The sequence below is a fragment of the Lycium barbarum genome, chromosome 3 (genome assembly GCF_019175385.1).
Source record: "Lycium barbarum isolate Lr01 chromosome 3, ASM1917538v2, whole genome shotgun sequence".
Lineage (NCBI taxonomy): Eukaryota > Viridiplantae > Streptophyta > Magnoliopsida > Solanales > Solanaceae > Lycium > Lycium barbarum.
In genome coordinates, this window is record NC_083339.1 from 6,826,749 (window position 1) to 6,853,199 (window position 26,451).

Consider the following 26,451-nt stretch of genomic DNA (forward strand, 5'->3'; position numbering starts at 1 on the left):
GTTAATCTACTCGGCTACTCCACCTTGAGGCAAAAGAATGAAATACTCACCTCCCAGATTCATTACTACTCTATTAAACTATTAGTCTGGAAGAATGACTACGAGAAATTAGATAGAGCACTTGTGTGAATAAACTGAAAATAGGATGTTATTATTTGAACAAATGTTGTGTTTCCAGAGCGACGTTACCTTATCTTAGTGGGTAAATTATGTCTATCAATTTACCATGAAAATTGTGTCATTCCCTACTAAACTTCAATATGCCCCTCCACAATTATCTACTTTTCTTAAGATCACATCTATTTGATGGGTCAGGTACCTGTAACTGCAATGCATCTGAATTGTTAGGATGCAACATCTTAGGGTGTGTTTGGTACGAAGGAAAATGTTTTCCATGATTTTTTTATTTGAAAACAAATGGGGTTTTTTGCTTATTTTCTAGTGTTTGGTAAGTAAGCAAGAGCATATCTAATCTAGCAAAACACTTTGGGAAGTGGGATGGTCAAGGGTTTGGGGCATTGGTTGGGTGGGGAGGAGACAATGAACTTAAAATGTTATTTATGGAACTTGTAATGGAAGTCATTTTCCTCATTGTTTTCCTAGAAAGTGTTTTCCTCATACCAGACACACTCTTAGTTTTTCATTCCCAGAAAACATGAAATGTGAATATCAAGGAAGAACAAGCAAGGGGAGCAAGAGAAACTAGTGATGGTCAAATGAACACTGCTTGCAATTATCAGAAGGTTTTGCCTTTTATTTCTATTTAAGACATTTCAAACTTCGTGTAAGGAACTGATACAACAAGGATAAAACTCAAATTTGTAGGAAGCCATAGCACAACTACAACAACAGAGTAGCACATGCCAAAAAGCAACTCAAAGCGATTTACCAATATTGCTTGGCTTTTGCTTAATCTGACCCGTGGAGACCAATCCTTTTTCCAATACCCAATCTTCAATCATCGCCTGAGAATTCACTGCTTGATCGGTAGGCACAAGATGTCCTGCGTTCATTATCACAACATGGGTCAAATTCTCCCACTTCTGCATATATCCAGCAAGCTCGCCGTTCACTCTCCAAACATTCCGCTCCGCCTCCAAAAACTTTCCAATTCCGTCCCACTTCATCTTCTTCATCCATGCCTCGGTTGACACCACTCCATCTCTCAAATCACACTGCCCCTGGTATAACAACACCTTAGTATTCCTAACCAAGAACTCCACCATGTACCTGTTGAAAATTGCTTTTGTTACTGCAAATTTACTAGAACAATAATAAGTAGTTTATTTGCAGGATGAGTCTTTGTTTAAATTTAAATTTATTTAGATACGTTTGGTAAGATATTTTAGTATTTTGAGTTTTATTCTGCAGATTTTCTGTTTTCAAGTACAATTTCAATGTTTAATCTTTTTGCTGCTGCACCATCTTTTAGAAAACCAACAGTACCTCACACTTTTCATCACGTCCTCGTGCAACACTTTGCCTACCAAATCACTGCACACGTCGAAAGCTATCGATTCTCTCGCTTTTAGAGCCCTCTTAATCTCTACATTGCTTAAAAACTTAGCAACCAATTCATCTTCATAAGTCTTTAGCCTCCTAAAATCATATAAAGTCGCAAGCCCTGTCATATTACTCAACGTCCCCAACACCTTTGATCTAGCACTTGTTGCCTCGCTCCAATTTCCATTTCTAGTAAGTTGAATTGCTTCCTTTTGAAGCATTTCCAATTTCACCTTTTGCTTTTCATTAATCAACCCTGAATAATAAGCACTTAAAGCATGAGTTCCCACTTGAGTTTCAGGGTCAGTTAGTCCATTACCAATAGCAATCCCAGCTAAATTTAATCGTCTCGATTTAGGCAACCCCTCGTTCTTTTTCAGTGTATAGTAACCAAATGATGGCACATATTTTCCAGCATAACTTTCACCAGTGAGATAAATAGGTCGATTTTCAAACAGACGATCCAACGCGATAAATTTGGTTACAGCAGTAAAAAGATGTCTAGCAACATCATGTTGGTTTCTTGGTATCTCATCTGGACTTGTAGCAATACTAAATCCAGTTCCAATTGGATTATCAAGAAAAAGGAGCCCGAAAACACGATTCCAGGACCCTGGATTTTGTTCGAGCGTAAGGTGTTCGACGTTATGCCTGAGAGAAAACGAAACGCGAAAAGGACCTAATTCATAGAAGTTTCCAAGCATGGATGAACAACCAGGACCACCTTGAAGCCAAATGAGAATTGGGGTTTCATAAAGATTGGTTCTTGGTTTTTGAGCTTCATAAAAAGTGTAAAAAATTGATGAATTAGTTGTTGTGTTAACTATTAGGTAGCCTGATTTTGTTGGGAGTGCTTCTTCAGGAAAGGAAGATTCAAGAGTTATTGCTAATGATGATAAGCAATTGGTGAGTAATAAGAGGAGTATAAAGAGGTGTAGTTGTTTTAGTTTGGACTCCATTGATGGTAGCTCCAACAAGGGCATTGATGATTGACCTGTGTCAGTTATAAAGTGGAGGTACTAAAGATAAGAAAATGCCTTAATTTTATTGTTGTGCTTGTCCATAAGTACAAGGTAAATATTCTACTACACAGGCGGATATTCTTATCTCTGAGAATTCAGAGTAATAGCCGGTATAATCCCATAAGTGAGACTATCGATCCTTAAATCCACTTTCCATCCTCTTTTTAGGTTGGCACTGTTGGAGTGATTGGCGGAAATGCCGTTGAGACTAAGTCTTTTTACTTTCGTTTGGGCCATGGCGGCCAATGACCGAAGCTACTAGTAGTCCCGAGGGGGCGGGTTTAGAACGTCGTGAGACAGTTCGGTTCCTATCCCATGTTGGATTAATATTATTCTAGGCTGGAGCAATGAACCTATTTGAAATGGCCCATTTCGTACCAGAGAAGCCTATGTACCTATCGGGCGCCAATAAAAGAGAAAGTAGCAAGATTTGTTTCCGCTAGACGCCTCACAGGAAAAGTAATTGGCACAAGATTGTAAGAAAGAGACGGTAAAATAGCAAGATACAAAATAGATATGACAAGAAATAGTAATATATATTGAGGAATAAGAAACTACGAGAAAACTAAATATTACTATTAAAAACTTAGCTACCTATTAACTTTTAACCCTAATTCTCGACCTCCATATTTTCTTATTTAAGGTCATGTCCTCATTCAGCTGAAGCTATACCATGTCTTGTCTAATCATCTCCCCAGTTCTTCTTCGGTCTACTTTTACCTTTCCTAACTCCTGCTACAACCAACCTCTCGCACCTCCTTACCTGCGCATCCTCCAACCTCCGCTTCCCATGCCGGAACCACCTCAGCCTGACTTCCCTCATATTGTCTACCACTAATGCCGCTCCCACATTATCCCGTACAACTTCATTGCTAATCATATCTCTCCGAACATGCCCACACAACTATCCGAGCATCCTCATCTCTGCTATCTAATTCCGAGCATGAAAGTGTTCAGCAATTATTGTACCCTTTTTAATTAATACAAATCTTACCTTTTATATTGCTACCAAGTTCAGTCCAACTTTAATATTAAGATAGTGAATGATTAGTGAAAAGATAGAAAAAGAGCACCTTCAAGTTATTAAAATACCCTTCAATTATTGATGAAATATAATTTTTTATACTCATGTTTCTCTTTTCATCCTAGTATGTCAATTGTTGTGTTCAACAACATACCCAGTGTAATCCCACAAGGTATATAAATATGTTGTTGGACAGATTTGAACCCTCGGCCCTCGCCACCCGAGAGAAACCTTCCACGCGGTGTCCTTGGCACCACAACTACTTTTTTCCTCAAGCATCGTAAATCCGCCTTACGGACATTGAATTTGTTTCCGGATGTAATACTGTAGTAGCAACGGTAGACGGGGTCGGCATGAGACATCGGTTTTTAAAAAACATTCTTTTGCCACTATCTTTCTTTCACGAGGCGATGACAAAAAATGTGCTTTGTCAACTCATCCAAATTTATACATATGATTTGAGCAACTCAAAATTCGTTTTCGTTTATGCTTAAGGTAAATTTTTGAGACAAAAAGATTTCTCACGGAGTACGCAGTGACAAAATGATCATTTTCCAACGCCAAAAATTTAACTTTCCAGTAATATGCATTTCCTAGACAACTAACTCATAACTCAGTAATTTCACTGTTGCAAAAAACTACGTCACTTTAGTATTACAAATATAGCTAGTTTAGTGATTACTGTTACAAAAATAATTTTGTGACTTAAATGTTACAAAAAATAAGTTTGATGACCATCAATTAACCCCTCAACCAACCATGCCTCTATTCCAAACTAGCCAGTATAGAAATGAGAAAGTAATTCGAATCTTCTGTCACTTGGCTTCAGAATAATTAGTATTTGATAATGTAACTACATCAGTTATCTGCTCCACAACATTCCATTCGAGTTAGGAAGTTACACATGGATCTGTTATCGATCCGAATAATTCTCAATTCTCCTCAAGTCTACTGCTACTGAATACATAAAAGAAAGAAAAAATGGTATTCGCGAAGCAAAAACTTCTCGGGAATGAGTATAATAGCCTACTGTACTTGGTGTTGTGCATCCCTTGCAGCAACCATGTGAGGAGTTTCTTGGCAAAGCCATTGGGAAACATGACAAACGAACACCATGGAGGTCAAAAATTGAATCCGCCAAATCCCCCACCTGGAAAACCACCTTCAAAGTGGAACGTATACTGCTGCCCTCCTCCTCCGCCGAATGGGTTGAATCCCCCACCGCCCATTCCTGAACCCATGTCATCAATGTCTTCTCCCTGATCATATCGTGTACGTTTTTCCTCATCCCCGAGAACCTGTTAAGAGATGCATGCCATTCAGACAACTAGCAGAAAGTCCAAACAGGTATTTCATTCTTTGGTTTCCAAATCACGATTAAACAAAATAACATCCTCAAAATGCGCTAATAGAGGAGAAACTAAGGGTAGAAAGTTGAAAACAGACCATTTTATACAACATTATCTGAACACAGATTATGCACATTTTCAAATTAATTTATGTGATATTTAACAATCGGACTTGGTAAATATTTGACGGAGACAAAAAGTGCTCATTTTTGACAAACTTAAAGGACCAAAACTATGCAGTTAATACTTAAGGGACATTTTTTGAACCTACTACCCAGCCAAGATAAGGGACCGCATCTAATATTTCCAGTATGTATGGAGCAAGAAAACCACATGTCGGAACACTAAACCAGGAAACATGCACTGGGCCAAGTATCTCTGATACAGTAAAAGAACCAAATTGGCAAAGAATTGTCAGAAACTTTTTAGCATAATCTGGTCACCGCTGATGCTCATAAAGATATCTTGTAGAATAAAATGACCCCCAAAATATCAAACATTTGGAGCTATTAAGAATGTTGCCCTCCATTATGAGGTATCTTAAGACTGTTGCAAAACCAAATAAGAACCGAACAGATCAAATGAAAATGATGGAGAAGAAAACAAAAACAAACCTCATATGCAGCTGCTATTTCACGAAACTTGTTTTCGGCTTCTTCTCTGTTTTCAACGTTCTTGTCAGGATGCCATTGCAGAGCAAGCTTTTTGTATGCCTTTTTGATCTCTGCTACAGATGCTGTCTTTGACACTCCCAAGATCTTGTACCAATCCTTCCTTTGACTCAATTTCAATGATCTCTCAGCCCTCATCAGCGCTTCACGAATATTCCTATCCTATAGAAGTGTACTTCGGGATTATTTGATATCCAGATTAAGGCTAAAAAGATAAACCTCGAAAGAAAGGACCACATACATACATATATATATGTACATACATATATGGATTCATATACAAAAATCAGCAGATAAGCAACAACAATCGCTTGAACAAAAACCATACGAACTTAGTTTAAGTCAAAAGGAACAACTTTACTTTACTTGGAGGCACTGAATCATGTATCTTTTTCTTTTCATTTTCATATGCCGACTTTTTGGTCATATTATTACTCCCTCCGTCCCAATTTATGCAACACTCTTTCCTTTTTAGTCAGTTCCAAAAAGAATGACGCATCTATTTTAGTAACAATTTCACTTTTAATTTTCCATTTTAGCCTTAATGAGATGATTTATAGTCACAAAATTTCTACGGCGTATTTTAGACCGAAAGTTTGAAAAGTCTTCCTTTTCTCTTAAACTCCGCGCCCAGTCAAACACCTTCACATAAACTTCACAGAAATTGGGACAGAGGGAGCACAAAACTTGGAAAATCTAATCCTTGTTACGAGAAAAACACATATCATATCATATATCTACCATGTGTTGGGCAAGATTGAGTTGTCCTGCCAACGTTTTGTCTCATCTTAGATGTAGTATACTACATTAAGAAACATCACGCTGAGGAGAAGAGGTTTAAAAAGGGAAAAAGAAAACCACAGCAAAATGTTGCCAACAAACCTGAGGAGATTTTTCAGCTGCTTCTTTCAGATCTGCAACAGCTCCCTCCCAATCTTCTGTTAGAAGCTTGGCTTCACCCCTCTGTAAAAAATATGTCCAACTCAAAGATTCAGGATTTTTTATGGTGGAAACAAGATATTTCTAAGCAAACAACTTGGTCTAATACAATTCGGTCATCCTAATGTCATTGACTGTATTTGTTTAAAGGTTGAAAATAGTAAAAATCGGATAAAGATAGAACCTGCACTAGAGCATCAATAAGCTCTCCATCAAGCTCAAGGGCTTCTGAACAGCTTGATATAGCATCCTTCCCCCTTCCCAGCTTCACCAAGACTTTACACAAACCAAGATGAAGATTTACATTATGTGCAGAATGGTTGGGGTCCAATGCCAAGGCTGCTCTGTACTCCTCCACGGCAAGACGAAGCTTACCCTTACTTGCATTATCTTCTGCCTGCATGAAAGCTTAGGGTTTGAGAATTTCACATTGTAGCACATCTTGGAGACACGGACCCGTTTGGCCATAAAAGTCATTCACTTTTTTTCCGGAATACTTTTTCACTTTATTTGAAAATCAGTGTATGGCCATGAAAATTCCAAGTCCAACTTGAAGTTGTATTTCAAATTTGGAAAGCAAGTTACTATTTTCCAACTTAAATTTCGCTTTTGAAGTTGTATTTAAGTACATTCAAACATGAACATTGCTCCAAATATACTTTGCTAAAAGTATAACCAAACACAACTCCATCTTCAACTCCAACTCCAATTCCAACTCCATAAATTCCAAATAAATTGAGAAATATTTGAAATCTATGGCCAAATGCCTAGAAAGAGGAAAAAGGGAAGATAAGGAGGCTTACACTTTTAGTCTTTTTCAGCAAGTTTTTCAAGCCAAAATACGTTTTCTTCAATTCCCCATGCTCTGGGTCTGAACGGAGACCTTTTTGGTAGTGCCTGAAGAAGGGTGTAAAAAGCTTCTTACAAATCTCCATAACATAATGTTAGGTTTTTTTCCAAATTTTCCCTCCATTTTTTAAAGGGAAGTCATAAATTTGGCCGCTTGTCAAAAATAATTACAGCCACTAGCCAAATATATAAAAATTATACATTAGTTATGTATAAAATATGTATATTATATGTATATATACATTAATATACAAAAGATATACATTTTCCGGCTATTAGATGGCTATACAACGTAAAATTCCTTTTTTGGGGTTCTCTCTTTTCACCTTTATGCTGAATTCCCTTTTCTTGGATTGGTGTAGTGGGAGGCAGGACACAGTGGACCAAATTGATAGTTTGTCAGGCATACCTTAAGGCAACATCATGATCAGCTAGATAGTAGTAGGCACGGCCTCTTAACAGCAAAGCCTCCAGATTATCTTCATCCTCTTTAAGCATGTATCCTGCCTCCAATATGACACCAGAATAATCTTTATCTGCTAGCAATAGCTTCACCTTAAGGAGTTTGGCCTAGAAATTCATAAGTAGAAGACATTATTATTGGTACATCAATAATACCATACAACCACATCCTTAAAGATGAAAAAAACCTCAAATTGTTAAAATGAATACCTTGGAGCATGCTGGAGAGAAAACGAGTACGACTTTATCAATATATTCCAATGCTTTTTTAATGTCACCTGTGTCCAACAGGCTGGTAGCTGAATCAAAAGCGCTCTTGGCTTGGAGCAACTGAGAAAGCTCCTTCTCTGCAGCTGAGTCTCTTGGTTTCATCTCCAGAAACTTTTTGTAGCTTTTTTCTGATTCCTCATATCTACATTAGCCAAAAAGAGATCTCCTAAATCATAGATGCTTGAATGCTAACTAATCAGAAACAAGGCTTGAGGGATCATAGATACATTTATGCACCATTCAAAAGTAAGTAGCCCACAATTTGAGATATTTAGGTAACTTGAGGAAGATGCCAATGAATGAAGAAGTACAGGAGTTGACTCTGGGAACAGTAGTTTTGAGGATATACTGGTATATTCAAGCATGGACGGATTTAGGTAGAAGGAAGGGGATCCAAACACCCTTTGTCGGTAAGTTACACTTTATATATAGGGTCAAATCTGTCTTTTATGTATTATATTAAATGTTGAATCTCCCTGACTCAAGCCAGAAGCTCAGCTCAGTGGTAAAGGGTAATTCAAATTCTCTTAGAGGACACAAGTTCAAGTCTTGCTAACCACAGTGAAGCATCTTTTTAGCTTTAGGTGATTTTTTTTTTTAATCCCCTTGGCAAAAATCCTACCTCCGCCACCTTCAAGCTCCGGAGTCCGGACATAATGCAAACGGGTGTTCCATATCCACACAGCTAGCAACATAGATATCTCGAACCTACATTTATTCTAGACTAGCTGAAACAACAACAACAACATCCAGTGAAATCCCACAATACGTTGAATGGATACCCTACTAAACATGGTTCAATTATCGTATTATTTGTTGTTACTATTCTTTTCTACGTTATTTGCAACATGGTTTTTTCACTACTGTATTTACTTTTCAAACCTGCTTGCTTTACTTGAGCCGAGGGTCTATCGGAAACAACCTCTCTACCTTCACAAGGTAGGGGTAAGGTCTGCGTACACATCACCCTCCCTAGACCCCACTTGTGGGATTACACTGGGTATGTTGTTGTTGCCCACCCTACTAAACAAACACTATCATCGTAATTCTTTGCTGTCTAGAAGCTGCAAATCTACCCAGCATTAAATGGAAGATGATAGGAAGCGTCTAAAATATATGTCCACATACATCAAGCAAGCTATTATCAGGAAGACCCCACTTCTAATATGCTAGTGAATTGATCTCTAGAATCAAAGGCATACATGAGTTTTGAGCTGGCATAAGAAAAATAAATAAATAAATAAATTATTGATTTCAACCTGCACAATTGACGAAGGAGAGATGCACGGTGCCAATACGCCTCTGAAAGCGCTGGGTCTGCCTCTATGGCTGCATTTAGATCATTAAGTGCCTCACTGTATTTCTTAACTTTTACATTTTTTGTAACTCTCTCAAACAATGCAGCAGCATCACCAGGTTTGGTGTCTACACGTCAAGAGTAGCAAAAATATCAGAGAACAATATGCGCCACTTCAATTACAAGACAAAAAATCTGTAAAGCATGCTCCTTTGTGTTTCCTAACTAGATGGATAAATAAACCCTGATGTTTCATCCCTTACATGAAGATTATCTCCTTGATCCTAACAGCAATAATTGGAGAGGGGGACTTAGACACATAACGAGTAGGCATGAAACTCCCTTCCCATTAAGTATTAAAACCGCCCCTCGATAAGATGCAACTTACATTACTTGATGCTAGCAGGAGCTTGAATAATAAGAAATAATCATTCTCATCAAGAGCCTCCCCATTTCAACCAAGAAAAATGAGCCTTGACAAATATGAGCAAAAAAATATTGAAGTATTTTTTTTTTATCAAGTAAACGTATTTTCATTCATAAACATGGCCAAAAATTGACCGCATACAACGGGCACACCAACAGGTAAATCATCTACAACAGGATACAATTCTCTACAAACTCCACCCAATCATCTATACAACCAGGAAATCTATGGGTGCGCCAAAAGAAAATAAGAGATCGGACACTACTCCTCAACTGAAAAAAGATCGACTCTACTCCCTCAAAAGCTCTCCTATGTCTCTCCAAACAACCCACATTAAACCAAGTGGGACCACATTCCTAGCCTTACGTCTTCAAGTTTTTAGTTCAAGCTCCAAACGTGATAATTTGAATCACGCTAAAGATATTAAGAGGCACATGATCTCGTCGGTTCATCCTTATCGCAAATACAAACTGCTGGTCTCACTCAAGACAACATTGAACAACAATTTAATTCCCTTCCCCAACCCAATAGCTCCTTCCCCCCCCCCCCCCCCCCCCCCCCATTTTAAGTACCAATGGCCCACATTTTCATCACTGCAGCAATATAATTACCCCCGTTTCATCGGTTTTCCCAATATAGTTCTCACTCACTACTGCATAACCTAAGATTGGCACAGTTGAACTTTCTGTCTAACCTTTTTTTTTTCACTAACATCCTTATCTAAAATGATGCCTCACATCCTCATTATCAACATTAAAGAGAAGAAAAATAAAGCAAAATTGCCTAACAATATACATTTTAATCGAGTAAAAATTTATCCTTTTTCACTACTAATTTCTTTAACAATTAAATTTATGATTTTTTTATACTTTCCAAGTAGAAATTACATAAGTGGATAGATTCTAATACTCAATAGTCATTCTATTCATAAGATTTTGCTCAAATCTTGAAAGTTAAATCCCCAAATGAGCTGTCACTATTATAATCACATATATTCATTCAAAAATGCACAAATCTTGGTATCCAAATTTACAGCTAAAAAAATCAAGAAACCCCAAATCCAGAATCAAACAATATAATCATAAAAATTTGATCTTTACCTAATGCAGATACAAGGGGTTGAAGAAAGAAAAGTTGGCAAGCAAATATAAAGTTGAGTATTAATGCTGTAAATAAAAAGCTCCATAGTTTCATCAATGGCTCCATTATTTAGATTTTTAATTGGCTATAGATACATACAATACATATAACATATATGTATCTGTGTGTGTGTGTAATATCAAAGAAAGATATATATAGATTTGTGTTTTTTTTGAAACAATGTGAAGTTATATTTTTGTGTTACAAGTGATGACAAAAGGGTTCAAAGGTTAAAAGGATTATTATCATGTCATACCACGTTAGATTAGCCTATCAGTAATCTCCACGTGTCTTTGATTTAGTTGGTGTCTGTGGGTTTGTCCATTGAGATCTTCACACGTCGGATTTGCTATGTGCTTTTTCTCTCGTTAGGGGAATTAAATTTAATTTGTTTCGATTAGAAGAAATTACATTTTTTTTTCTATTTCCTATTCGGTGTCTGGTACCTGTATTGGAGCCCGATTATATCGAATTCACGCCTCATAGGGACTCATTCGGGGAAAGCTCTCCCTACTAAGAATTTTTTCATATTCAGGACTCAACCCGAGACCTCAGCAGCCTCATCCGCTGCACCACATACTTTAGTGGTAGAAATTAGTTTTTTTTGTCTTCACATGAAGTTTTTTGTTTTTTCTCAAAATCTGAACATGTAAAATATTTTTGTTTAAATATAAATATAAAATTTATATAAAATATTAGGAGTAATTAATCTAATATTATATAACTAAAATATTTTTAAAGAAAAATTATAATGATAGTTGGGTATAAATGAGCGAGGTTGGTAGTGGTTTGAATGATGGCAGGGTATTTTTGTAGGGGTGACAAATTTAGCCCACGAAATCATAACCCGCCAACTCGCTCAAGCTTAAACGGGTTATTGATCCACTCATTTTTTAGCTCAGTCTATTGAAATTTGGGCTGATATCTAGGGGCAATTCGCAGAATTACCCTTCTTTTGGGGTGGTCTTTAATTTTTGCCCTTCGCCTAAAATTCATGGGTTCCGAGTTTGAACCCCCGCTCAGTCAAAAATTTTAAAAAAAAAATCGCAAGGCAGAGTTTGAATTTCACTCTGTCCCCTCTGGTAAACTTTTAGTTATGCTTAACTAAAAGTCTGCCGGATGGGGCAGACTTTGCCTTGAGGCATATATTTTATTTTATTTTGCTTTTCGAGGCAAACTTTTAGTTATGCCTTAAGGAAAAGTTTCGCCTTATGGGGCATATTTTTAGTTATGCCTTAACTAAAAGTGTGCCCCATAAGACATAACTAAAAGTATGTCTGATAAGACAGAACTTTTCCTTAGGGCATAACTAAAAAATTGCCTTATAAGGCAAAGCCTATGCCTTAAGGAAAAGTTCTGCCTTGTGGGATAGACTTTTAGTTATGCCGGATTCGGCATAACTTTAGTTTTTCCTTAAGGCATGTATGCCGGATCCGGTATACACGGCCCCCAGCCCTGCCTTGCGAAATTATTTTTTTATTTTATGCCTGAGCGGGGGTTCGAACCCAGAACCTCAGGTATTTGCCGACCTTTCCAAGCGAAGGGCAAAACTTAAAGACCACAAATATGAGGGGCAAAATTTAAAGACCACCCCAAAAGAAGGACAATTCGCGCAAAAAAAATGTTGTCTAACCCAAATTGATCCATGAGAATTTTTGTGAAAATATGTTCAATTTTTTTATTTATTTGATATGTTATATATAACCATAATAAAGAAAAAAAATATTAGGTATTAAAGAATTATAAAAGAACAAATAAGGTAATTAACGCTTGGTAAGAATGGGGGGGTTAGGTTTTGACCCACTTTTAACCTATTTCAGCCCGAGTAACATTTGGACAGGGTAATAACCCGCTCATTTCTTAACTCAGTCCATTTTGATCTGCCCAAATTCAGTCCAACTTGCCCATTTGCCACCCCTAGTCTTTTGGTAGCTGGTTTGGAGGTGAGTTATGCATAAATCAAATCTTGCATAAGTAATACCATGTTTGGTAGTTTGTTAAGAGCTAAGTTATTCATGTATAAAATTAATACGATGTTTGCTTTGCAACTTAGAAACCCGCATATAACTCATAAATGTATAAGTTATGAGGGAATCAATGTGTTATTTTATGCTGGATAGAAGATAGAATAACTAATACACGAATAACTAAACCCTGCATTGCTAATTCTCGCATAATATAATACATAAATCCTCCAATAACTTATGCAGGTATTAACAATACTTGCATAACGTCTAACCAGCTACTAAATGACCCATGGTTACCGTATTGTGGAAATGTAATAGCTAGTGGTGATGGTGGTTGATAATGGTTAATGATTGTGGTTGGCAGCAGTTACTGGTGGTGAAAACTAATAGTGTGGTTGGTGGTACACAATGGTGTTTGATGGTGCTAATTGCTAGTAGTAATTAGTGGATGAAGTGGTAATGGATGTTAGCAGTGACAATTGTAAATTCTGGCTAGTAATGGTGATGATCGATTGTGGTGATTTACGGTGATGGTAATTGAGTTGAAGATGGTGGTTATAGGTGGTGATTGGTAGTAGTTTTATAATAATGAGATGGAATTTATTCTCTAGAAAATCATATATCGATACTATTTTAGTGATATTAAAAACTTTGTTATAGATCTTATCATTTAGACTTATTAAATAATTGTAAATTTTTTAAAACAAACGCACTTTATGACTGAGAGAGGTTTTTATGTGTGTTCTTCAAGAGAAATATGGACTTTTATATATCCATAGATGACAATTTATGGGAGGTAAAGGTGAAGACCAAAAACGCGTCTTAACGTTCGAAAAATGTAGATCGCAATTAAACTAACTAATGTACGAAAATATAGGTTGTCATTGTAAGCATTTATTTTGATATATTTCGGCCTTTCGGGTTAGCTCAAAATAATATTTGCAAAATCGGATTTGGATTTGACATCAAGTATATCTCACGTGTAGTGAAAATTGATCCGTTTTACCTTGCCAACCCATTTCTCAAGGGTACAAGGCCACTTCTTTTTACTAACTCTTTACAAGCCAATAACACACAATTCAATGTAAGGAGCAAGAAAGTTCTTTTCACAACAATGAGGGATAATGGTCTTTCATATAAGACAACTACAAATAAATAAAAGTGGACGACACAAGAATAAAGAGAGGAGAGAGGACAATATTTTTATTCTTTGTATTACACAGAGTTTATTTCCAACAGTTCTATTAGATGCAGTCATGAAGCAAATGAAAAAGAAGAATTTAAGGTTTTGATAAAATCATTAGTTTCAAATGCATATGATCTTCTGACCTAAGCTCCAGTTTGAAGTTGAAATTTGAAAATTTGAGTTCTTGAAGTTGTGTTTGGACATACATTTTACTTGGAAAAAACTTAAAGTTTTGCGAGTGAAAGTGAAATTTCACCCAAAAACAGGTCGATGGGACCAGTTTTTGGAACTTGAAAATATTTTGAAGAGAAGGCAGCCATCAAGGCTATATGCAAATCCGTCCATCTTCTCAGTGGTTGTTCGAACATTATCGTTGATGTTATAAAGGCGAGATTACTACCCTATAATTGCCAGTTTTTGCTGATCATTAGCACGTATATTGGTTCCGAAAACTAATTCCATGGCGGATGCATGGGTAATTGTATGGTGGGAGAAATATAGGAGACAAATTAAGGGGATATTTTCAGCTTCTTGCCAGTTAGTTAACTAGAACCAGTAAATTTAATTATTCGTTTAGCTTCTTTAGCTAAGTCTGCATTGATCCCAAAGATTAGCAGGTCTTTCGAGACAACTTTCTTCCATGTGATTTTAGGTCTACCCATCTCCTTTTAACACCTTAACTCACTATCGTTTTATACCTACGGACCGATGCGTCTATAGGTCAATACAACGCAGGACATGACCAAACCATCTCAAGCGACTTTCTCTCATTTTATCTTCAATGTGTGCCACTTGCACCATCTGGCAAATGTGATCATTTTTAATTTTATCTAATCTTGTGTAATCGCACATTCATTTTAGCATCCGCATCGCCACAACACTCATATTTTAAATATGCTGGACTTTAGAAGCCCACATTCACTACTATATGACATAGTAGCTCTTATAACTCTTCTATAAAACTTACATTTCAAGTAGGCATCCTTTTGTGAGAAACATCTTCAATCATAAAAATTATTTGCTTGATATCTATGTGAAATAAAAGGAGGTGGATACTGTTGGGGTTGAGGGGGGGGGGGGGGGGGGGAGGCAAATGGGAAGGAAAAGCTCAAAATCAGCAACTAACTCTTGCATAATAGGAAATTTACAAAGAAAAAAGAAAGACAGTAATATGAAATGACAGTTTATTTAGTGAATTTAATCCACTTCAATCTGTTAACAAACAAGAGTATAGGTGACATGCTGCAGATAATCCCAAAGCTTTAATAGTTAACAGCCATTTGAAATGAAATAGAGGGGGGTTTCAATCACTTCTTAGCAAAGAGATGGCTCCTCCGAGGACACTAAATAAGTAAGCTCACAACTTTGGTAAATACATTCAAAACCTAAAATTTAGCAGCAATGGATAAATTTAATAGAATAAGAGATTGTTACATGATCTTCGAGAAAATAAAAAGGGAAAAAGAGTCATGATCATACATAGGCACACTAAGAAAGTAATTTAGGCGAGATCAAGCTCTCCGTATAGACAATTCCTTGCTTAGCGGTGGTACGTTGAGGCCAAAATCCAAACGGTCCTCCAGATGTCCTGAATACAGAACTAAGACGTCCGCTACTTTTACAGCACATCAGCACTTCACCATCCGCAAACATATGTTTCGGTCTGGCGGAATGAAAAAGATTAGCCTCTTGTATTGTAATTAATTTAGTCCAAGATTCCTTGATACCATAGTCTTTCATTACCCACAACTTAAAAGTGCCCTCCCACGTATCACTGTATGTAGAGTAAAAGCAAAGCATTCCTCTCAATACTGAAACACCATGCTCGATGAACTGCATGCGGAATCTATTTAACATTCGCTCCAACAACGGTATCTCTCCATATACCTCATTTGAAATATTAAATGAAATGATAGTATGATATTGTGAAATGATAGTAGGATATCGTAACATACCAAGCCAATGAAATGCTCCATGTACAAATGGCAAATCATCTGTACCACAATCCCTAAAACCCCTAACACGATGAACGCCAGTAGGATATTTACCGATTCTTCTCCAGGAACCACTTTTTAGCACGAGAATTTCAATCCAAACATTGTCACAAAAACTTGCATTCAGGTTAATCGTAAGGATCTTATAGTCATCACTAGTTGCTTCATATCCCAACCCGCATACACAATCATCTAGTGCAGATTCTGGATGGGGAACTAGTATTGATTCTCTTGTGGAGGGGTTCCATAGCAAAAGGTGTCTATCGAGTCTATTAGAAACTTGAAAAAGAACCAATCCATCACAGCAACAAAATATTTCGACAGCCAGTGGTTTACAGTTCGAAGGGCAATCAAGTTTCTGTTGATCCTCAACCAGTCGAATCAATAATATATGAGAAGAATAGAAGTTAAACATATCATCCTTACCACGGCAGCATTGGCAAATAAGAATTTTTTGGGAATTTTGGTCATCCTTGGCATGAATGTGATGCTTCATCTTAAAGTAAGGATCACTGATTAATGCCTTGCAACACAATTGACCTCATCAACATCATTTGACGGCCTCTTCCCCCCTGCAATTTAGTTAAACAATTGTAGTCAGAAGCTGGCAGTTAAAATCAAACACACACATCTCGCAAAGGGAATACCTTTGCAAATTGGTACTGCTTTCTTCTGTTGACATCTGGAAAGCTTGAACTTTCGGGTCCCATTGCTAATCTGATTATTGAGCTTTTCTTCTCCATTGCTAATCGTATTTACAATGGATTGGCATCTGGAAAGCTTGAACTTTTTGGTCCTATGATTATACAAAAGATTGAACTTTTCTTCTCCATTGCTAATCGTATTTACAATGGATACTTTCTTCTTTTGTGTCATTGCTAAACTTTGTTTGAAATGAAATGATGATTTAACTTAGGTTGACACTCAGGAGTTCAGATTACTGTAGGCGGCATGTGGGGACCACTCCAATCCAAAATCCAATTAAATTTGGGGAAAATTGAGGTCTAAAACGTATATTTTAAAATTTCTTAATTTTTACAAAATATAAAAATATCTTATTTAATCCCAAAAGATCCACCAACCCCTCCTCTTGCTCCTTCTCCCGTCCCCAGTTTTTTTTTTAAAAAACGTTTTGACTTTTTTTACCAACCCCCCTCCTCCCACCCCATATCTCAGATTTTTTTTTTTAAAAGTTTTGAATCTTTTTTTTTTGTTTTGTTTTTTTCAGCAGTTTCCCCCCTCCTCCTCCTCTTTTGCTGCTGCTGCTTTCTTCTTTTATTTAGAAAAACGTTGCTCAAGAAAAAAAATAAAAAAAACAAACTCACCCGATTTACGTAATTTTCGGAAGGATTTCATTGGTGTAGCACTACGCTATTCATAGTTTATTTCCATTCATTTGGTAAGTAAAATAATGTTGTTTTATTTTAATTATTCATCTGGGTATAGCTGCTGATTTTTTAATAATTTACAGTAGCAGTTATAATTATCTACTACTACAAAAAAAAAACTATATATGAGTTTTAGTGGCAATACAAATGGCCGCTAAAACCTTTACCGGCAATTGCAAATTGGCCGCTGAAGCTGCCGCGGGTAAAGGCTTCACCGGCCATTCAAGTGATCGCTGGTAAAGGACCATATAATGGCCGGCAAAAGTCCTGTATTTTAGCGGCAATTCTCAACTGCAATTTAAATAGCCGCTAAAAATTCCCAAGGTTTTCTTAGTCAATACTTTTTGTGGCTTTTGTCATTGCCCTCTAATACGCTATTTAATTTATTGTAAAAGGGATCCGTTTGGCAGCAAATATAGTAGCCTAGGGGTGGGCATAAACACGGAAAACCGAAAAACCGGACCGAACCGAATTAATTCGATTTTTCGGTTTTTCGATTTTTTTTAATAGAAAATTCGGTGTTCGGTTCCGGTTCACCGGTTTTTCGGTTCTTCGGTTAAACCGAAAATTTACTAAATAGTTTTTACAACCCTCATATCACTCAGCCCACTCCACTCTCTCATGCCCAAATTAATATATCCAACTATCCAAGTCCTGAAGCCTATCCCTAAGACTCAAATTAATATGTCCAACTATCCTAATTCCTAAGCCCACTCCACTCGCTGCCTTGCTACTGCTTGTTAGCTACTGATTTTTTTAAGGCTACTGCCTATTCTAAATGCACACTTGGAGATGCATGTTAGTATTAATTGAGAAGGGAAGACTAGTTTTTGAATTCGGAAAATGCTGCTATACTTTTTTTGTGTATCATATTCAAACAGGGAATCTTAGCTCCAAATCAAAAGGGGAGCAGTCTTAATTAGTTACTTCTTAGTTGGATAAAATTGAAAGTTCAGCCAGATATTACTTATTTCAATTGCTATGATGTAGTCATTTTTTTTTATTATATAATGATGGTGCATAATATAACTGGGGTTAACTATATCACAGAAGGAATATAAAGAATTAATGTGGGCAACTCAACTACCGTGGGATTGAAGGTAGTTGTCCCTTATATCACAGAAAGTTTCTGCTACTTCTTGTTGGATGCTTGGCTAGACCTCTCTATCCACTTCCTGGTAGAAGAAAAGATAGCAATAAACAACCTTTACAAACATTTCTAGCGTACAACATTGCACATCGAGGTTCAAATGGAGAAATTCCTAAATCGAAATAGCTCATTTTTAATTAAAAAGAAAGTCCATTTTACAAGCAGAAAACCGAATTAGAAAAACCGAAACCGAACCGAACCGAACTTCAAAAAACCGAACCGAACCGAATTAATTCTTGTTTTACTTGTTACTGATCTATATTGTTCTCAATTTTTACTAACAGATATCATCCCTTCTTTGGTTAGAACTTCCATCTCTTGGCATATTAGCAGGAGTTGAATTAGTAGTAGCATTAAGAGTTCCACTAAAGGTCAAGTTGTCAGCATTAGATCTTGGATCAGCCAATCCAGCTCGCCATGGTTTGTTGCATGCCTTCATCCCAAGGACCAGTTTGAGGAATATTTTATTCTAGAACGATTATATTTTGGTGCGACTCATTCTTTTGATTTTTCTACTGAAATTCAATATCTAAGATGGATAAAAAGATAAAGTGATCAATATTATCTACTGTTACACCCAACATTGAATAATAAAGCTTTTGATCTACCCATCTTCCAGATCCTTGAATTCATCACTTCTTGCATTGGAAATTTCAGGTGACCTTGGCAGGGGACTGGAAGTTACCAATTCCTGAGTGAAAAGGTGAGGCTAGCATCACTTGGAAAAGAAAGTGATTGAGAATAAGATGAAAGACAAACAAACTTCACTACAAGTCAATTACTCAGCAAAAATTAGCCAGATTTTACTCTTCGTAGACAAACGTCTTAACACATTTATTGTTACCAGGAGATATTTTGATCAAAGTCTATGCACTCTCTTTTGTAGCGTAAACTAAGTTCAATATCCTGATTATAGTCTGCCTCATGCCATATAGAAGGCCACTCCATCGTACCCAAGATTTCCTGGCCATGTTAAACTGATAGCCGAAGCTAGCAACATTTCACTTTTTTTAGCATACACCCTAATTGTTTTTTGTGGTTCGAAATATCAGCAGTAACATGCTAAGTATAAGATGTCAGTCGAATAGGAAGACCCATAATTGCATTTAAGCAAGATAGGAACAGGACACAGTAGTACCACGATAGTCTACTTATGCATTGCTCCAATGGTATGCCCAAAGGGCTTTGGTGAAAGGTAATCCTTCTTGACAGTGAAATTTATAAATAGACTGTTATATGTTGCAGATCATTTTATAAGAATTATTACATAGTGAACACATTCACAAACTAAACAATTCGTTGAAAAGTACCTTAAGAGTTGAGTCTGCTTTGGCATGATCACTTGTACTGCTTTCATTGGAATAGATTAAAGCGAATCAAGGAACCTAGCAAAGCCTTCAGGATTATTGCACTGATCATTATTCTCACTAAACTTCATCCCAAATAGCACGCACATGTGCTGATCATTATATAGATCCAAAGTTCTGTTGGGTTTTGATATTAGTGAATGAGAAATGATGGGATGGAAAGTGAAGGGAATGTAAAAGGTCCCTTTTGCTTTGGTTAACGCATTTGTCTCACATAGGAAAGAGAGAGGAAAAGAGAAATGTAGGGTTGAGGGGGAAAGGACCCCCTCGCGCCGTCGTCGTCGTCGTTCGGCTTCGGCTTCGGCTTTGGCTTCGGCTTTGGATTTGGTCAAATGATCTGATTGATTGATAATCTTTTTGGACCAAAATTCTTTTAATTTTAATTTAATTAATTAATTAATTATTTCCAGATCCTGACCCGTTAGTGACCCGGATCCGCTTGTCTCACCCGCGACCCGTTTCTTTCTTTCCCGGATTAATTTAAAACATTTCCCTTGTTGACACCCAATTTTGTCCCGCCTCTCCTCCGAAATACCTATTTATGCTTCTAATATTTTGGGAAAATTAAAAAATATATATTTATATTTTACTATAATTATTAGCCTCTTATTAATACTCACGTTTTATTATTCTATTACAGTTACTATTATTATTATTATTATTATTATTTACTATTATTATTATTATTTTATCATTTTAGCACATTTTACCGGTTTACGCACTCACATCGCATTTATCTTCGCCTAATTAAATAATAATTTTTTTACTGTGGATTTTCGAAATATTATTGCACGGCTATTACAACGCCATTTTTTTATTATCTGAGTACTAATAATTGCGTATTTTATATCGAGTAATATTTTAACACAAGTTATTTAAATAGGTCTTTTATTTAAAATGTAGTAGCCCAACCAACTCACACTATTTTCGGATCAATTCACAAAACCAATCCACATTTTAATTTACCAGCCATTTTAATTCATCCCAACCCATTTTAATGCCCAATCCACATTTTAATCACCAGCCCAAACGGACCAACCCAACATTTTATGTCACGACCCAACCCCGTAAGCCGTGACTAGTGCCCGATCTGGGCACCCGAACCCATCTATCAAATATTATCTCAAATTCTATTAACTCATTCTAGTATATGGCGGAAGCCGACAAGGCTTTATTTCAAATTTAGGTAATTTCCAGAAAAATTTCGGTAGAGTTTCCTTTGTTTTACGGACTATCCAATATACCCTGCACGCAGAAAATACCAACAAAAGCCACACAGGGCTAACCAAGCAATATATAAACATATGCGGACCGGCCGCCTCGGCATATAGGATCGCCCAAACAACATATGCGGACCGGCCGCCTCGGCGTATGGGATCGCCCAAACGACATGTACATACATCCATACAGAAAGACTCTAACCCACAAACATGTCCACAGACCTCTAAACAGACCGACAGAATCATATGACAGGACAGGGCCCCGCCGTACCCATGAACGAATATATACAAATGCACTAATAAAAATATATATACCAAAAGTATAAGCTCCGGAAAGAGAGGAGCACTCCGAATAGCAGAAAGGGTGTCCTAAACAGGTGGATCACCAGGATGTGCGTCCGTACCTGCGGGCATGAAACGCAGCCCCCGGAGAAGGGGGTCAGTACGAAATATGTACTGAGTATGCAAAGCAGAAGGTACAGAAATAAATCTGAACAATAATCGAATCAGATATATAGAAAATAATACATATAAAAAAATATCAAAATGTTTATTTCCAAAGTATAAATTATGCATAGGGCACAGGAAAATGTGGTCGCCCGCCTGTCGATGGCGCCACAACACAGCATAACACCAGAAAGTTTCAAATCTCTGAATCCCCGTCACACATCACAACACAGCATAACGCCAAACACAGCATAACGCCAAACATAAGTGGAACCCGGCCCTCGAGCAAGGAGCACGGTGAACCATAATCACAGCATAACACCGGAATGTATCACAAAGCGCACGACAACAGAACCGGCGAACGATAACATAGTAGGCACGAGCGGAGTAGTGAGGAATCATATGCATAAAATCATTATTATAAATCCGAAGGATAAGTAAAATAGTCATATTCGAAATCGGAATAATAATTATCACTTTTTGATTCAAAGTTGTCGAATTTACATAAAGGGCGTCGCGGGACCCACGGACGAGTATAGACCCGAACTGAGCCCGCCTATGAAAAACATACCCATTATACATCAAGCAAACTCCTATAAAAATTATTGGAGCGATCCGAGCCTCTATGCGAAAAATATGGCATTCAGAGATTACAAAATTCCCTAAAGTGAACATTTTCTATGCGAAGTTCGGAAAGCGATTACTTCAAATACATCATGGTTCATATTTCATAAAAACATACATAAGAGTGCCAAAGAATATATATATGGATCATAACATGCTCGGATCTCGAATTTGGAATTCCCTTAAAGCTCTAATCTAGCCTATGTGAAACTAAGGCATGCCAAAAGAAGGAAGGTTGCTTTACATACCTCGTACGCACCCCAAGATCGCCAATCTAAAGTCAATCCCAACCTACGCCTCGGGCTCCCCAAGGTCTACAAATACGCCAACGAATACCAAACATTAGCTAAGGGGACTTAAACCATTCATTCAAACTATTCATTAAATTCTACAGAAAATTCGGCAGCATTTCCCCTGTAAATAGGCTACCCCGAGAATTTGATTCGGCCATATCAACCAAAACAACAACAACAACCAACCTAACAACATCAACAACCAATTCGAAAAGCAAAATAATAATGGTAGCTCTCCTTTACGCCATTCGACAACTTCCCAATTATTCAATTCTATGGCTTACTTTAAAGCCACAATATCATTCGTACATTTGATTATTAACCCAAACCCATACTAACAACATTCAAGAACATTCTAAACAATTCACATAATAATTCCAACAACCCAAATTATTTTTTTTCCATTTTGGGCCGAAAACAGTCCCTAGCCGAGCAACCCTCTTTTCATTTTTCCTCATTTTCAAGTCATGTTTTGCGTCACAATCCACAATATAACGATGTCATTTTCATAAAATATACAATTCATGTCAAATGCACGACCAGCCTCAAAACAGCCCGCAACAATTCACCATATCACTTTGGGACATTAAACTTTCATTTCTAAACTAGAAGTCATCACAACAACCATTAAAACGCTAAGCGACATTAGTGTGTTCTTTGGCATATAGCATGACCCATATTCATCTATCACTACACATATACATATATTGATGATTCTTAGCCATCCTACACACTACAACAATTTAACATGCTACAAGGAATTTATTCAACAACCCAATCACAATACCCATTTACACGGCTAGCACACCCATCACACAACCCACTTCCAATCATACTATATTTCATGATTTCCAACCATTATAAGATACTACAACATGAATATAACCTTCATAACACAAAAACATAATGAATGCTTACCTTTCTTCTTCAACTTTCCAATAGCCTAGGGTTTCCAAAAGATGAAAATAATGGGTTGATCGCTCCAACGATGCTTCCACGCTACTTAGGGACCTCAATATAGTGGGTTTACATCAATGGAATAATTTTAGAGGAGCTAAAAAAAGGGGATGATTTTTTATTTTTTTTTGCCTTCTTGGCCGTGAGCTTCAATGGAGGGAGTTTCTTTTTTTTTTTTTTTTTTTTTTTTTTTTTGTTCAAGCTTTTGAAATGTTGGATATGATGACTATGGTCATGTTGCTAATATAATATATGCATTGTCTAGGCCCTACACGTGCCCTTCTAAGGTGGCATGCATTTGATGCCTTCACTTTTGTTTTTCTGAAACTTGCTTTGCAAAGTGTGAGATGAAATGTTCATCCACTTTTCATTTAACTATACATATATTGTTCCCAATTTCCCTACACGTGCTTTTCCCCATGTTGACCCACTAACTTAGCTTTATTTCATTATTATATTTATTTATCATAATTTTTAATAACTTTTTTTTTTTGAAGAATGATCGGGTGGGGCCCACCAAACCTAATTAAGCTAATTAATTTTTAATTAATCACTAAGTATTGTCTAATAATCTAATCACAATTAATTAATTCTTAATTTCCAATAATAATATTTTTACCCTAAATACAATTTATAAACAATTTATGTTCTAATTGAAAATTAAAATTTCTATTTCGTATCCGGGAAAGGTTCCGTCTTTATCTCACGTCGATTCTTTTGCGAATAGCTCGACGTATAAAAATACGGGGTATAACATTTTAATTCAACTCAACCCATATTTTTTCTACCCAACTAGCCCATTGCCTAAAATATTACCCGACCCGGCCCATTTCACGTTTTATTCCCTCAACCCAACTTAACCCTAACATTTCCTTCATTTTCACCCTCACCCGCCCCTTTCTCTTTCCTCTTTCTCTCCTCTCCTTCGTCTCTCTTCACCCCACCACGCCGCACTCACCCCCACCACCGCCGCTCCTCTTCCCTTTTCCCCACCACGCCGTTCCCTTTCCCCCACTCCCTTCCTTCATCATCTTCATCCCCACCACGCCGCTTGTCCCCCCCGCTCCTCTCTTCTTTTTCTTCAACTCAAACGAGCCAAAACCCTATAAATGGTCGCGGCTTGAAATCGTTTAGGACAGGTTCGAGAATCGCAGGAAATCCCCTAAGAATCACAGTTCTTGAACCCCCAAAACCCCCTATTTTGTAGTTTTTTTTCGGGTCGCAAGAATCCCCTGAAGACAAAAGTTCTGAAATAAATTTCTTTTGAAATCCCGTTTATTCTCTGATAAAAAGTGTTCGAGTGTACATCGAAGGCTTCGTACCCACTTCGTTGCACCCGAAGAAGGTGTGTTAATCCCCTTTTGTTTATTTTCATTTTTTCGCACTTTCGGTTTCTTAGTTGTTATGTCTTAGCATTAGTTCATCGACTTTATGATTTAACACATTATTAGGTTAATTCAGTTTGTGGTTTGTGAAGAATGTTATCTGCTGGTTGGATTAGAAAAATGCCTATGTCTTGATTTTGCTTAGTAGTTAACAAATGTATGTATGCTTACGTCTTGACGTGATTTAGTTTCATTTTAGTTTTTTTTTATTCTGCGGTTGATTGCTGTTGTTTGATCCTCACTCGCGTTTAATTGATATATGTGATCAAATTAGCTAGCTATGGTCATTATGTTTTAATGTTTGGTGCGTAGTTTTCAGTTCCTGTTTCTGTTTGTTCAAAATTAGTATCAACAAACACGGCAGCAACCACATCAATATACCCAGTTGAATGTTTAAATTAGCATGGGATCGGTTAATTAAATTTCATGGATGTTAAGCTTTACATTGGCTATGGTGTGGGTATGAAACATGGAAACAATCTTTTGGTCCTCAGTTTCGTTTAGCTGTTATATGAGTTTATCAGCTGTTTACAGATGAGTTTCACCTTCTCTACTTTAATGTGTCTGAATGAGATTGTGAATATTTGAGCCTAAATACAGGCACTGCATTTTGTTTACACCCTTAGTTGAGTTTATGTACCAGTCTGAACTGCTAGGACCATTTCAGTTTTGTTTGTTGTAGCAAGTTTAACTAGTAAATGTTTGTCAGGTTATTTTAACGTACAAAGAGGATCTTGTGTTTGCTCATGCTTGTTCCTATACCCATGTTGTTGTTTACCAACCTGCTGATAAAAGCCAAGCCATGAAAATGTTGTGTTGGGCTATTAAAGTGAAGAATGTCTAGCTAAATTTTCAGGATATCATCAGACTTGCTCGACGTGTTGTTTGCTTCTGTTTCAAATGTCGTTGTATGAGGTCCTTGTCCCATCTGTGTAAGAGGTGCCTGTATGTCCCCTGTTGTGTCGATCTCTTTGTTTATTTTTCGCCTAAAGCCTAAACCTTTTGTCATTAAACCTGCGAAACTGTCGTGTGGTCTAGAATGAGTCTCATATGCATGTCTCTACTCGTCTCCTCCCCTGAAATATCATATTCCTCTTATGAAAGGTAGCTTGCATTGCTTTGAGAGATAAGAATATAGTATGATAATTGAATTTGAGGTTGACTGGTTTGCATTGTTCTTTTAAATGTTATATGTCCAATTATAGAATGATATACTCAGATATACCTGAAGTATACAGTCTCGTGGTGCCCTTCGGGTATAATGGGACTTGTATATTTAAGGTATACCGAGATATACTATTTCTAGGAATGCTGATCCAAATTCTTTGCGTGACCTTACATGCTTCGATTTAGATAAGATTTGTCATTGCACAAGATTAACTAAGTTTGAATCTTGTGTTTTCCTCTTGTTAGTTTGAAGTATATATTTTTTCTCTCTCTCTCTTGTATGTTGAAGTTTGGGGAAGTTCTTTAAGACATTAAAGCATAACCAAACAACGGACAGGTCTTTATTAGTTTGG

General features: G+C 37.0%; 3 protein-coding genes across 3 annotated transcripts; all 3 read right to left on the reverse strand.

The window, feature by feature from the left end:
- Positions 1-733: 733 nt before the first annotated feature.
- On the reverse strand, positions 734-2,612 carry LOC132630071 (serine carboxypeptidase-like 50). The gene is made up of 2 exons (XM_060345591.1): positions 1,447-2,612; positions 734-1,230 (listed from the first exon to the last, which is right to left on the reverse strand). Exons 1-2 carry the CDS (start codon positions 2,484-2,486, stop codon positions 876-878), a joined length of 1,395 nt encoding a protein of 464 aa, XP_060201574.1. The 5' UTR covers positions 2,487-2,612; the 3' UTR covers positions 734-875.
- A 1,736-nt stretch (positions 2,613-4,348) lies between these two features.
- On the reverse strand, positions 4,349-11,146 carry LOC132630072 (dnaJ protein P58IPK homolog). The gene is made up of 9 exons (XM_060345592.1): positions 10,914-11,146; positions 9,349-9,514; positions 8,030-8,231; positions 7,767-7,927; positions 7,312-7,405; positions 6,693-6,905; positions 6,452-6,532; positions 5,513-5,731; positions 4,349-4,847 (listed from the first exon to the last, which is right to left on the reverse strand). The coding sequence occupies exons 1-9, from the start codon at positions 11,017-11,019 to the stop codon at positions 4,671-4,673; spliced, it is 1,419 nt and encodes a 472-aa protein (XP_060201575.1). The 5' UTR covers positions 11,020-11,146; the 3' UTR covers positions 4,349-4,670.
- A 4,448-nt stretch (positions 11,147-15,594) lies between these two features.
- LOC132630200 (F-box protein CPR1-like) lies at positions 15,595-16,596 on the reverse strand. Its single transcript, XM_060345781.1, has one exon. The coding sequence runs from the start codon at positions 16,594-16,596 to the stop codon at positions 15,595-15,597; it is 1,002 nt and encodes a 333-aa protein (XP_060201764.1).
- Between the last annotated feature and the right edge of the window lie 9,855 nt (positions 16,597-26,451).

Bases quoted from the DNA above. Each gene is read 5' to 3' on its own strand.
- LOC132630071 (XM_060345591.1), bottom strand. From the start codon at position 2,486: ATGCCCTTGTTGGAGCTACCATCAATGGAGTCCAAACTAAAACAACTA. The intron at 1,231-1,446 runs GTACTGTTGGTT...AATTTTCAACAG, and splicing joins GACGTGATGAAAAGTGTGAG to GTACATGGTGGAGTTCTTGG.
- LOC132630072 (XM_060345592.1), bottom strand. From the start codon at position 11,019: ATGGAGCCATTGATGAAACTATGGAGCTTTTTATTTACAGCATTAATA. The intron at 7,928-8,029 runs GTATTCATTTTA...ATGAATTTCTAG, and splicing joins TCTCTCCAGCATGCTCCAAG to GCCAAACTCCTTAAGGTGAA. The intron at 7,406-7,766 runs GTATGCCTGACA...ACCCTTCTTCAG, and splicing joins GATCATGATGTTGCCTTAAG to GCACTACCAAAAAGGTCTCC.
- LOC132630200 (XM_060345781.1), bottom strand. From the start codon at position 16,596: ATGAAGCATCACATTCATGCCAAGGATGACCAAAATTCCCAAAAAATT.